General features: G+C 38.0%; 1 protein-coding gene across 1 annotated transcript in view; it reads left to right on the plus strand.

The window, feature by feature from the left end:
• Nucleotides 1–14,546, plus strand: part of SPTLC2 (serine palmitoyltransferase long chain base subunit 2) — a 97,868-nt gene that overhangs the window by 29,362 nt on the left and 53,960 nt on the right. The window contains exons 3-6 of the mRNA XM_074327144.1: nt 6,865–7,019; nt 8,427–8,575; nt 10,248–10,372; nt 14,008–14,101. Coding sequence (XP_074183245.1) covers nt 6,865–7,019; nt 8,427–8,575; nt 10,248–10,372; nt 14,008–14,101 — 523 coding nt within the window. The remainder of the gene's footprint in view (nt 1–6,864; nt 7,020–8,426; nt 8,576–10,247; nt 10,373–14,007; nt 14,102–14,546) is intronic.

Raw genomic sequence — 14,546 nt, forward strand, 5'->3', positions numbered from 1 at the left:
ACACTTACTATTGTCAAGCTTTAAAATTTTTGCTAATCCAACTGCATGTGTGACCAGTACCTCATTGTGATTTGAGTTTGCATTTCTCTGTTGCCCTAGGAAGCTGAACACCTTTGCAGATGCTAAAGATCATTTGAAGTACCTGTTCCGTGGAGTGTCTATTCACATCCTTTGCTTGTTTTTCTGTTGAGTTTCTCTTTTTCTTAGTTTGTAGGGAATCTTTATTCTAGAAGACATTTTGCAGTGATCTTCTCCGATTTAGTGGCTTATCTTTTCAGTCTATGTATAGTGTCTTTTGATGAACAGAAGTTCTTTTGAAGTAAGCAAATGTTCAGTCTTCCTTTATGAATAGTACTTTTTGTACTTTGTGTAAAATATTTTTCTTTCCCAAGCTTGTGAATATATTTTTCAATTTTCATTGTTTTAATCAGTAAGTATTACATTGAATCATGCGAAGTTGCCAATATCTGACCGTTTTTGAACTGCTAAAATGACAATTTTATAGGATTCAACCTAATAAAATAAGGTAAAGAAGAAAGGGCATATATCTGGACATAGTATGGCTTTTTAAAGAAATTTAGTTATATAATATCAATGGTAAGTTCAGTTTAGATTGTGATAGAAATTGTTAATTCTTCTCAAGAAATTGCTTCCCTACCTTGTGACTAGTACCTGTTTTTGCATGGCCGAAAACAGGGCTTTGGGAAAGTGGAGCCCTGGCCCTTGACCTCAAATTCAAAGTGAAACGTTCCCTCAGGATTTGGTCGTGTACCTCACTTACTCCATATGGCTGACAGGCAGAGTGAGTGTTATACACGCTTATTCAGCCACTTTTCTGTATGGATGTATATGTCCACACATGGCTCCCATTACTCAACTTTTCAGGGAAAGCTTCTTTGTCGTAGGAGCCATAGTCCCTTTGTACAATAGACTGGAGTTTAGCTTGACATTTGGGAAACTCTGGATTTGCAGTCACGGCTTTGGTAGCCTGACCCTCACACTGCAGTCAACTGCGTTTCGGCTTTTACTCCTCTACCCTACTGTAGTGCTTGCTTCATTTCCACTAACCTGTGACGGGCAGGGTTTTTTGTTTCGTTTTCTTGTGTTTGTGTTTTTAAACTGGCTGAAACATTTGATATATGATTTTCAGTAGCTGAATTCTCTTGTGGAGAAAGATAATTTATTGATTGGAGGATTTGTACATGTCATCGCTCCAAACCATTGTTAAATTTGATAATTCCCATTTCATTTCCAAAAGTTGTCTTTTCTAAGAACCTTTACTTGCTCATGTCTCATTTTCCCTCTGCTAATGTTAGTGGCTTTAGAGGTACACTTTTTGTTGGAGAATGAGGGTGGCATTTTTCATAAAGAAATCAAGTTTTGGTTACATACACTGGGTTACAACACTAGGTTGTAATTAAGACTAGCTAAATTGTCGATGCCGGGGTGCCAGGCCCACTTACGCTTCTGCTCATTTCCTTGTGCTCATGGCATGCGATACAGACCTGTGTCCTCAGCAGCACTACATGTTACGTATCGGGGACTGCCAGCTTACCTGCCAGTGGTTGAAGTAGAATATTTTAATGTATACCTGGAGCCTAATATGGAAGGAGGGGCAGAACCACTGAAAATAATAGAACCCTTTTGCTTTGCTACTAACAATGGAAAGGTATGGATGGACTGAACTTGAGATTGAATTATTTCTTACTCCACTAAGAAATTTCCAATAGAGAATTTTTTTTGTTTACTTTTTGCTCCTGTTTTTATAGAGGTAGAATTTACATAACATAAAATTAACCATTTTAAAGTGTACAATTCAGTGGCGTTTTTAGTTTTACATTGTGGTGCAGCCATCTCCTCTATCTAGCTCCAGAACATGTCATCAACCCCCTGAGGAGACTCCTGCCCACTATGCAGTCCCTCCCCTTTAGCACCTCCCCTGGCCCACTAACCTGTTTCTGTCTCTACGGTTTTAACTACTCGTAGTGTTGATATTTCATACAAATGGAATCATGTGATATGTGACTTTCTGTGTCTGGCTTCTTTCCCTTACTGTCTTTGAAGTTTGTCCACCTGGAGCATGTGTCAGTGCTTCATTCCTTTTCATTGTTGGATGCTCTTCTGTCGTGTGGGTGGACTGCATTTTGTTTATCCGTTCACCCATTGAGGGACAGTTGGATTTTTACCACCTTTTGGCTGTTGTGAATAGTGCTGCTATGAACATTTGTGTACTTGTTTAAATATCAGGGTTCCATTTTGGGGGGTATATGCCTAGAAATAGAATTAATGGGTTGTAATGGAAATTCCATGTTTACCTTTTTGAGAAACTACCAAAATGTCTTCCACTGCCGCTGTACCATTTTACATTCCGACTAGCAGTGTATGAAGGTTTTTCTAAAGGTCTTATTGTTGTATATTTTACATTTAAGATTTTGAGTAATTTTGAGTTAATTTCTGTATAAAAGGTAAGGTTTAGATCAAAGTTGCCTTTTTTTTTCTTTGTGGATATCCAATTGCCTCGGTGAGAATGAGCAAAGCTATTTCATGATTCTGATTTGTTCTTTAAAGACTTATACTGACTGCTAGAGTTAGTTTATTTTTACATCCCCCCCTCCCCCACACTAGGCACAGTAGGTCAGGGGTGGAACTTTAAATCATTTTGCCGTTGAGAAGGCACTGAAACATTTCTGAGCATGTTTTCCAAGCTTTTCATCCGAACGTGAAAGCAGTGGTTATGTGCCTCAAATGCTCACTTTTGAGAGAAATTTTGTCCTTTGATATATTGAGATTTGTGCCCTAGACTCTTGAAATAAATAAAAGTTATTACATTAGAACTGGTATTGAGAATTCTTTTCAGAATTAGAAATACGGCCCAATTTGGAATAGTGCTAGAGTCGTAGTTTCATCTATATCACTGAATGGTGACTTGGATAAGTATTATTCTTTTAATCTACAAAATACGGAGAATAACTGATTAAATATTTATTTCCCAAAAATAATCACAGAGAATGTGCTTTTGAAACAGTCAAGTTTCAGTGGTGTGAACCAGAATGACTGACGTTGTTCAAGCAAACGGAGTTAGGCACTTAGCACATACTGGAGGGTCTGGAGCAGTGACGTTCGGGCCTCCCTCCCTTAACTAAGCAGCCACCCCAATTTAGGAAATTGGTCCTGCCGTGAGTACTGCAGTGGCTGCCGTCACAGCCACTCCTCACCCACAAAAACTGGCGTTTGGTCAGTGGACTGTGGAATCCAGCTGGTGCCGCCATCGTGAAGTCCCCTGAGAGCTGAGCTCCTACACTGGTGCAAAACAGTCCTCTGCCCTCCACGTCTGTGTGCTTCTCAAGGTAGAATCTACCACATCCACAGCCCTCTCAGGAGGGTATCTAGAAATACGGCTCTTAGCCTTCCTGCTGTGTGTGTGTGCACGCGGGCGTGCAAGGTGTACACGTGAGTGCGTGTGTGCTTTAGAGGGTATTTCAGGTTGGTTTGATTTAGCAGCAGCACAGAATGGCATTTGGGGTTAGGAGCTCAGCCTTTGGAGTGAAAAGACCAGGATCAGTTCCTGGCTGTGCTGCTGACTACTTCCCTAACTGGGAGAGCCATTTTGCCTTTCTGAAAATAGGAGCCATAGCGTCTGTAAGAGGGTACAGGTATAGTTAAGAGAAAATATACATAAAGCACTTCGGAACTCTTGTTGCTGAGTGTGGTTATTCATCATCTTTATCATCATATAAAAGTATTTGGACATCTGTGTTGGCCAGAATTGCTCGTAACAAACATACACAATTGTTCCAAAGTCACCTTCTGAGAGTGGTACCATGTTTCCCCAAAAATAAGACCTAGCTGGACCATCAGCTCTAATGCGTCTTTTGGAGCAAAAATTAATATAAGATCCGGTCTTATTTTAACATAAGGGTATATTAGAATAAAGACCGGGTATAATATAATGTAATATAATACCCGGTCTTATATTAACATATATATTATTATATATAATAATATTAATATAATATATATTAATATTAATAATGTTAACATAGATATTATATATAATAATATTAATATATAAGACTGGGTCTTACATTAATTTTTTGTTCCAAAAGACGCATTAGAGCTGATGGTCCGGCTAGGTCTTGTTTTGGGGGAAACACCGTAGCACCCATCCTGCCCCCCTGTGATCTTTAGGCCTGCACAGACGCTAGATGAGATAGTACCTATTTATTTTAAACAGTATAGGATGTTTTTTAGAAGACTCACATCTAATAGGTTAAACATAAATAAAGGCTATTTATTGGCTAGTTATTGAGATGACCCCATACTACTTTTGGTAAGGTCTTTACCCATCCCTAATGAACAAATCCGGGAATTTGAATTTTTGTCTTTGGGGCTAGAAGCTAGAAGTCACTTACCTGGTGAGTGCTTCAAGCTCAGCCATCCAGAATGTAGTCTCACCTACATATTGTTTGTCTCTACTTACTTTGTATCGTGCTATTAGGTTGGTGCAAAAGTAATTGCGGTTTTTGCAATTATTTTTAACATTTTAAACCGCAGTTTTGCACCAACCTAATATAATGGGGTTTGTGAAGAGCTTCAGAAAAAATGTCCCTGAAGAGCGCATCCGTAAGGCTTGACCCTGACTCTGTGATTGCTGCTCATCTACCAGTTAGGCACTCGCTGTACGTGTTACTTGCATTATGACTGTGTGTGCCTCTCCACGGCACTAAGAACCTTGTGAGGGCGGAGTTTGTCTTACTCGTTTTATCCCCAGTGCCTGGCTCTGTGCCTGGGAAGTACTGCTCAGTGTTTGTTCAGTGACTGAGCAGATGAGTCATCGGTTGGCCCTGACGAAAATCATTTTGCAGTGACTAAACTGAGGAGGAAGAAGAGGGGGGTGAGGATGGGAGTGGGATGCGGGGAGGAGGGGAGGAGTAGTGGGGGTGTCATTGCTGGACAGAGGAAGCTGTCTTGTTCTTTATTGTATCCTGTGTCTAGCAAAAGAATCCGGTGTCTATTGCGTGTTCAGTAAAAGATACTTGAATGAATGAATGAAAAGACAAGTCCTGTAGTTTAACCCTAGTCCTAGCATAAAGTGTGTGAGGTATTTTTGGAAACAAAATTCCTGTTGCCTACAACTGGAACCCCAAATAGTGATTCTGTCTTGTCTCCTTTCTCACTTCATTGCTAGGCTGCAGGGAGTTTGGTTATCCACCCTTCAGATCTCTCTTCCAAAATTTCGAACTGCAGTCCAAGCCACTATCCTGGAATTTCTCCGGGGGGAAAAGGAAGCCTCTTCTGTTCTGTCCCACCTGCTTTTGGTCTAACATCCCTCCCAGTGACAGCTTCACTCTGCGAGTTTGTTCGCATCTCAGGGACTTAATTGTCCTGTCATTGTAAGGATGAGGAGAGGTGGCGCTCCCTGACCTTAGCAGTGTCTGTTTAGGAGCTAAGAACCCATCCCTTCCCTCCTAACCACAGGCAGCTTTGTCACTGGTTACCCAAAGCTCTGTCTCATTCTAGCCAGCGGCCTTTTTTCTGTCTTGAGGTTTGATAACCTTTCTGGTAGATGGGACCAAACTCTTAAATATTGCTCTTTGTTGCTAATAAAAATTTGTCTGTGATGGAGTAGTTCTTTCAGGTATTTGAGTCAATACATTTAAAATGAATGTGCAGTGTTTTGAAAGGTTATAAAGAAATGAGATAGGGAAGAGTTAGTACTATTTACCCTATTGAAACAGTACTAAGGATTGAAGGAGACGTTAGAAAATAAATGCATGGTGCTTAAGAGTCAAAGGAAAGTCCTTAATTAGAATTTGGATCTCTCAGTTTCAGTTTTCATTCATCCAGTATTCTTGTTGAAAGAGAATATTATCAAAAGGGACATATTACTTAAGTAGTAAATTTCCAGTTGTTATAGACATGTTATTTATGGCTGTCTTCTTATAAAGAAATGTGAGAGATAGTATCAGGTATTGTAAATTCCTAAGAGTGCTTTCTGACTCGGCTAGGCTTTTTGTAAGGAAGTTTTACCTACTATGAATGAGGCTTACTTAGTAGGCAGTTTAGAATCCAATGGCATAGAAGGCTGTTAATTTTAATTTTCAAGTTTTATGTAGAGTCTTCTTTAGCAAAGAAAATCTTTTATAGAATAAGGCTTAACCTTTGAATGTTTTTCATTAGCTTACTTAGGAGATGGATTTAGATTGGCACCAAGCCAGGATCTGAGGGCTAGAAGCTCAGTGGATTGCTGACTATAGTAAAACTGTGGTACAAGTGTTTTTTGTTTGTTTGGTTGGTTGGTTTACCCATTACCTAGGTATTTTTCTATAACCTACATCTTAGTGTTTCTTGTTTATCATTTTTCTTTGAATTTGTTTCATTTTGGTCCTTGAAAATATACAGAGAATGGAATCCTAAATTTGGAATTATTTGTTTGTTTGTTTGTTTGAAACTGGAGTTCTAGGGGTTTTTATGGCATTTCCCCCAATCCATATTTTATTGGGTGAGCGAAAGAGCGGTCTCTGTGGGTTTATTAGGAAGGAAAAATATTTCATGACAGAATTGTTCAACTAAGTTTTTTTATTTCTATGAGGCCTACTTTATTAGTTTAATTTTTTGGCTCTACATTCATCAGTCAGATAGTTATTTGTAACCATTTCTTATATGCAGCCATCAAAGCTATGTGACTTTTACCTAAGAGTTGTTTTAAAATAGAGTTGATGTCTTTCAAAACATTTTCTACATCAGTTAATTCAGCATAATTGACCTCTCTTTCTCAAGTGCTCTTGCAAGATGAAAAGGGAAGTTGTAAATTTTTAAAAAGCAACTCAATTAAATTTATGGTATTTCCCCATTTGTTGGCAGGACTTTGTGTCATTGTATCAGGATTTCGAAAACTTCTATACAAGGAACCTCTACATGCGGATTAGAGACAACTGGAATCGGCCCATCTGTAGCGTGCCTGGAGCCAGGGTGGACATCATGGAGAGGCAGTCTCACGATTACAACTGGTCGTTCAAGTGAGTCTTGTTTGGGAACCTAGTTCTTAACAACAACAAAAAAAGAATTTCTTCACACTTCAGAAAATAGTCTATTGCAAATTTGACAGCATTCTGTCAAAATAGCAGTAGAAGCTGAAAGTACAGTGCAGCATGATTAGCTTCCTTGCATGTTGTTCATTGTTACTGAGATTTTTGTTACTTTGATACTGTGTTGGGTTATAGTTGAAAACAAAATTTGACCAAAAAGAAGAAAGAAAAGAAAAAAGATCCTTTCTGTTATGCTACTTACCAGCATCAAGCGTCTGAATTTATTTCTGGATATTTTGATTTCTCAAATGATTCAAGGCTCTATGGAGTGTTTTTACTTAAATGGATTGAATAGTTTAGAAAAATTTTTATAGTCAACATTTTATTTTGTGGTTTAGATTGTTCAAGTATGACATGCTTGCACTGTCATTATTAAAAAAGGATAAAACAATACAGATAAACTGAAAGTCCCCCATGACAGCTAACCTCTGTCCTTCTGCAAATCTACTCCCCCACAAGTCCTCACTCTCCAGGGGTAACCATTGCTGTCAATTCGTTGAATGTTATGCTGTGAGGTGTTTTCTGTGTGGTATGTATGTAGCATAGCTACCAGGGTTATACACAGGTAGCTTTTGATGTACAAAAATGGAATCATACTCTAGAAAACAAATTACATCTTGCTTTTTACCTGCTACTGTATCGGTAACATCCTTCCTGTGTATATTCACACAAGCTCATTATTTGTAGTGGCCAGTTAGTATTCTATAGTATAGACCTATGCAGTGTGTAGCAGGTTGGGCGGCATCATCCTGTTGTAAATACCCCCAGATCTCAGAATTAAGGAGCAGCAGTTTATTTCTTGTCCACATTTCATGTCTATTTTAGGTTGGTGGGGCCTCTGAACCATATCGTCCTTACTTGGGGGCCCTGGCTGCCTGAGCTTCCACTATGTGGAATGTCACTGGTTTGTGTGCCTGCAGAAGGGACATAATCTATTGTAGTGACTCTTAAAGGATCCTTATGCATATGTCCTTTCAGATGTGTGTGGGCATTGCCGAGTCCGAGTGTGTATGTCTTTTAATGGCTAAGTACTGCCAAACTGCCTTCCAAAAAAACGGTACTGCCTGATATTCTTATCTACACTGTATGAGACTATCCTGGCCAATACTAGATGTGGTCAGTTTTTAAATGTTTGTCATTAGTGGTAAGTGAAAATTGGTATCTTGTTTTAACTCCCATTTCCCTTATTGGTAGTGAGTTTGAGCTGCTTTTCATTTAGAGCATGTTCTCTCTCCTTCCTGTATATGGTGCTTCCTTTTGTACCAGTACATTTATTATCACATGTAAGTATCTGACTTGCTCGTGAGTTTCATGACCTCTCATGCTATTGGAAAACAGGTACACGGGGAATACAATTAAAGGTGTTATAAATATGGGTTCCTACAACTATCTTGGATTTGCACGGAATACTGGATCATGTCAAGAAGCAGCCGCCAGGGTCCTAGAGGAGTACGGAGTTGGCGTGTGCAGCACTCGGCAGGAAATCGGTGAGTGCAGGCCGGGCCGGGTTAGCTCCCCTGCTTACCTGTCTTTGCTAAGGAGGGAGCGATGCTGATAGAGAACTAGACTGTTAAGTGTCCAGGTACTTACTTTGCCGTGTGGTTTAGATCAGCTAAAGATTGCTTTACCTTTCTGCAGTGATGGATGCTTGTAATGCTTTTAACACATTTTGAGACATATTTATCTTTTCCATTATGTTATACAGACAGAATATATCTGGTTAAGTTCCAGAAGTATTTGTTCATTTGTAATTTTAATGATTTTTGCAAATGATCGTGGTTAAGAGTGCCATTTACCAGTATCGAGCCTATGAGCAAATGAGGGTTAATCTGTTTCCGTACTGGTAATTTGGGGCTAATAATAATTCCTACCTTATAGGCCTGTTTCAAGAATTAAATAAGCCAATTCATGTGAAGTTCTCGTAACATGGTAAACACTGAATAAACGCTAATTCTTATTATGAATACAAGTCTATAAAATGTAAAGGTTAACAGATTTAGAGACAGATTTAATTTATTTTAGTTCATAGGAAGATTCCAAATTCTTCCATTTTGTTCCAGACAACTGAAACCATAGATGTTATAAGGCATCTTTCTGGATATTTATTACTGTGAATCACACCCAAACTTGGTGGATTAAAACAACAATTTATTGTTATTTCTCACAGGTCTGGAGATTGGCAAGTACAGTTAGGCTGTTCTCACTCAGCGTCCCCAGTGCTGTGGTTAGGGGAGCACTGATAACATACAGTAATCATACTTACATCTTTATGGTACTTTATGTTTTATAAAGTGCTTGAACATATTGTCTCCTCACAAAATGTCATGAGGCAGACAGAGCAAATATCATTATTGGTATTTAACAGATGAGAAACTGAGGCCCAGAGAAGTTAAATGATTTGATTAAGCTTTAAGGACACAGGGCATCCAAGTTCAGCAGTCTTCTTACTGAGCATCATTTCTCTTTGCGTGTAGCCAGTATCACTGATCAGTGTGGTTCGACACTTACGGATTTGGGTACTGATGTAAAATCACAGTGCAAACTTACCAGTCAGATCAAAGTGAGGGAGGGTGCTATTTAACTTGTCATTTGCTGCATAACAAACCATCCCAAAACTTAGTGACTTAAAACAGAAACATACATTATTGGCTTGTGATTCTGCAATTTGGGAAGGGCGTGTTGTTGACTCCCCTGCATATGGGGCATTATCACTGAGGAGGGAGTATCCAGGATGGCTTCACTCACGTGTCTGCTCCTCACTGGGTGGTGGGATCAGCTGAGGTGTGGGCCCCCACCCCCCTTAGTCTTTTATTCTCCAGAGCTCCTCTCTCTCTCTCTCTCCACATGGTCTATCTTTACAACAGGCTAATGAGACTTTTACATGGCAGCTACTTCCAAAGTATAAAAGCAGGTGTTGCCAGGCTTCTTACGGCCTAAACCTGGAACTCCCATGTGTGAGCAGGAACGGGAGCTCTTGTTGGTAACCCTCTACAGAAATTCCACCACAGGTGCTGAGTCTTACGTTATTCAACTGTTGTGTTCTTTATGAACCATTACCTTAGTCTGTAACATGTGGACTGTGATTTCTTTTTATAAAGTAATGAGAGGTTCTTAAATTTGGGATTTGGTGGTATTGACTTCATTAACTTCTTCACACAGGGAACCTGGACAAGCATGAAGAACTAGAGAAGCTTGTGGCAAGTTTCTTGGGAGTAGAAGCTGCTATGGCCTATGGCATGGGATTTGCAACAAATTCAATGAACATTCCTGCTCTTGTTAGCAAAGTAAGACTTAGTCGGTCATTAATGAAAATTACTTTGATTTTATGAAGCATTCAGAGCAAGCCAGAAGTTATTATAAACTTTAGGCCCAAACAGTTTACCCACAGCTGTCTGTTTCACAAATTTTTGCATAAGTATATCCCATGGAGACTTCTGTCCATTGAAGTTTTCTTGGTAGAACCCATGATCCTTTTCTCTTCCAGTTGATGACTCTTGCCTTCTTTGTTTCATATGGTTTTGAAGGGATTCTAAAAAAACCTCATAAAAGGCTAAAATTATGGAAAAGTATCTTTAGTTTGGAAACTTATTTAACAGGTGGTTTTTCCTAAGTAGAAAAATATGAAAATACACTTCTATTCTCACTGTAATTCATGTTGGTTGGAGATATATGGGCAGAGTATGTGTGTATGTACGAGTACATACATATGTTAATTAACATAGGTTAAAATAATACAGGTGAAAAGTAAGGATATATACACAAACACACATTGTGTGTGTCTGTATTTTATTTTCTATGGGTAGAATTGGTGAGGGGATAGAAGAGAGAAGAGATGTTGTAAATCACATTTTAGCAGATTGGCACTATCAGTTTGAAAGGTTCCTCAAGGTTACTTATTCTCATTTTAACATTGGTATCTATGAATAGTATATTGGCAAAATCAGGGATTAATGAGTCAGAAGACTTGAGTTTTTGTTTAGTTGGTTATATGGTCAGATTTAGCTTTAGCTGTGTGACTGAACAGTGTCACAACCTTTCTGAGCCTCAAATTTTCCTTTGTAAAATGAAGTACTTGGATTAGGTTAACCCTAAAGTCCTTTTCAGTGATATAATTATAGGTTCCCAAGGAACAGATGAGGCAAATAGAAAACAAATAGCAAGAGAGGAGATTCAAATCCATTTATATTCCTACCACATTAAATGTAAATGGTTTATACATTCCAAGTAGAAGACTGTCAGGTTAGATAAAATTAATTAGGTTTCCACCAGAAACCTACTTTAAATTTAAAGACACAGGTAGGTTAAAAGTAAAAGAATGCAAAAAGATATAGCCTGCAAACAATAATCAAAAGAAAGCTGGAGTGACTACATTAACATAAACGGGGATTTCAGAGCAAGGTATATTTAGGGGGATTAAAGAGGAACATTGCATAATAATAAAGGAGGTTATTCATTAAGAGGACATACAATTTTAAATTAATAGGCACCTAATAACAGCGCTTCAAAGTACTTGAAGCAAAAATTAATGAGACTGAAAGGAGAAGTAGACAAATGCAGAAGTGTGCTTATCGATCTCAGTTGCCCACTCTGAATAATTGATAGAAGAACTAGAACAAAAATCAGTGGGGATATAGAACCCTTGAAAAACACTATCAACCATTTTGACCTAATTGACATTTGTGAAACACTTTACCCAACAGCGAAGCATTTACCACTATAGACCATTTTCTGGGCCATTAAACAAGCCTTAATAAATTTAAAAGAATAGAAATTATTTAAAATGTGTTTTATGACCGTAATGGAATTAAATTAGAAATCAGTAATACAAAGATATCTGGAAAATCCTCCAATGTTTGAAAATTAAACAATACATTATTAAATAACCCATGGATCAGAGAAGAAAGGCAAAATAGAATATACTTGAACTAACTGGAAATGTAACATCACAATTTGTGTGATGAAGCTAAAGCAAGGCTAAGATGGAAATATATAGCTTTAAATGCTTATATTAGCAAAAAAGCATTTGAATCAGGTATCTAAACTTTTACCTTACAAAATTAGAAAATGAGCAAATTAAGCCCAAAAATTCCAGAAGAAAGGTACAATGAAAGTAAATTCAGAAATCAATGAATTAGAAAATACACAATAGGAGAAGTCAGTGAATCCAAAGCTGATTCTTTGAGAAAATAGATAAAATTGATAAATCTCTGGCCAGACTCGTCTGGATAAAAAGAAAAGACTTGAATTACCAGTAGCAAGAATGAGAAAGGGTACATCACTACATTAGGGTTTCCAGGCAGGAATTCCACCTGTTCTCAGGAGTTTTTTTCACTTTCCGTTCCTGAATCCCGAGATATAAACTGTTTTCTGTTTTCCACAATGAATCGTTTCCACAAAGTGACGGCCGATATTACCAACCACCTGGGTTCAAGGAGCTGATTTTCCCGATTTCCTGACCAACTTTTCTGGGGATTCAGGAACGGAAAAGTGAAAAATTCCTGAGAACAGGTGGGAATTCCCACCTAGAAACCCTACTATACTTCTTATTAAAAGGATAATAAGGAAAATATGAAGAACAACTTTATGCCAGTAACTTCAACAACTTAGATACAATGGACAATTTCCTTGAAAGACATAAATGTATGGTTCTTTGACTTCACATTGATTTAATACATTGTGTCCTGCCTTTTGGCATTATAAACTTGAGATGCTTATTTGGAATTTCTTAGAATTTTTCACACGAGAGCGTTAAATGATTTCTTTCGACTTCCCCTGGTAGCTCACAAACTCTTAACAAGCACTATCTGGCATTAGATTTCTTATATACAGATGTGGAAGATACTATCTTAATTAGCCTCCAAAAAACATAGTTGAAATATTATTTAATCATTAAAGGCAGCAACGAATCCAGTTTTACTATGTGTTTGAATCTGATATATACAACTGATATATGAGGTGGTTGATTATTCAGCTTAAAGGCAGGGAGAGCATGTGTTCTGGAAGCAGAAGCCTTGTATTGAGTCACTTACATGCTTGTGACTTGTACCTCCTCTGAATGGGCGTTTCCACATATGTACAGTGGGGATAATAATAGTACCGACCTCACAGGTTTGTTGTGAGGATTAAAAGTAATACGTTTAAAACCCTTAGTGTAGTGCCTGAAACATACCAAGCACTTAGATGGTAACTGCTGATATTTAATTTTTAGTTTTGAACAAAGTGTATACTGGAGCCTCATAGTAAATTAGAAGGAAAAAACAGATTGATGATACATAGAAATGGTGAATAAGGCTGTCTAAAAAGGGGCTGATAAACAAAAAGAACACAATTGGATTGCAGATTTTGCCAAGAAAAACATTAACTGGGAAAGAAGAAAATAAAATTATGTAGCGGGAAGGAGGGGATCCTTTAAGGAACAGTGGGATACCAAGAGTGATTAAGTAAAGGATTTGAAGACTTAAAGAGAAATTCAGCTTCTCTGTATTTTTTTTCCAGTTTCATTTTTTTCAATTTTAACTTTTTTTTCCTACAAAATTAAATTTAGACTTACAGAAGAGTTGTAAGAGAATACAGAGAACTCATATAACCTTCATTCAGTTTCCCTTTGTGTTAATATCTTATGTAATAGTGGAATGTATATCAAATCTAAGAAACTAACCTTGGGACAATACTATTAACCAAAGTACAGAACTTATTTCAATTTCACCAGTTTTTCCACTGATACCATTTTTCTGTTCCAGTATCCCATCAAGTATCCTCTTTGCATTTAGTTGTTGTATAAGTGTGGATTCGTGAATATTTTGTTATTGGGTCCAATAAGATATAATTATCCTTAAAGGTTTTAGCATTTGGTAATTTGTGTAACCCAGCCTTTCTCCCAAGCATCTTACTTTCCTGTTCTGTGTTTGTGTTTGTGCAGGGCTGCCTGATTCTGAGTGATGAACTTAACCATGCATCGCTGGTTTTGGGAGCCAGACTCTCAGGAGCAACCATTCGAGTCTTCAAACACAATAGTGAGTTTGTTTGTTGTGGGATTCACTGCTAGCCTTCGTGTTTAATAGGCTTTGGGTTAGTGGCAGTGGTAACTTTAGTTATGTTAATATTAGAAAATGTAAAGGAAACTGAAGTAGCAACATTTAAAATATCCTTTTGGTCCAGTCCTTTAGAAGTTATTTTCTTCCTCGTTGTAATAAAAATAGAGGCTGAAGGAAGCCTTTTGGTTCACATATGACATTCTCCTTTTATTTGACTTTCAACTTTTTCATCTTCCTTGTGCACATGTCATTTGTTCAGTATGCGTTTACTACACGCCTGTAGGGGTGTCTTGCCAACACACTGGAGGTACTGGGATGAACAAAGCAGGATCCCTGATCTCCAGGATCTCTGAGTCTATAGACAAACCAGTAGTTAGAATACAACGGGCAGATATGGAAGCACAAGTATAAACAGGTGCTATTA

The sequence above is a fragment of the Rhinolophus sinicus genome, linkage group LG03, assembly GCF_036562045.2.
Source record: "Rhinolophus sinicus isolate RSC01 linkage group LG03, ASM3656204v1, whole genome shotgun sequence".
NCBI classification, from domain to species: domain Eukaryota; kingdom Metazoa; phylum Chordata; class Mammalia; order Chiroptera; family Rhinolophidae; genus Rhinolophus; species Rhinolophus sinicus.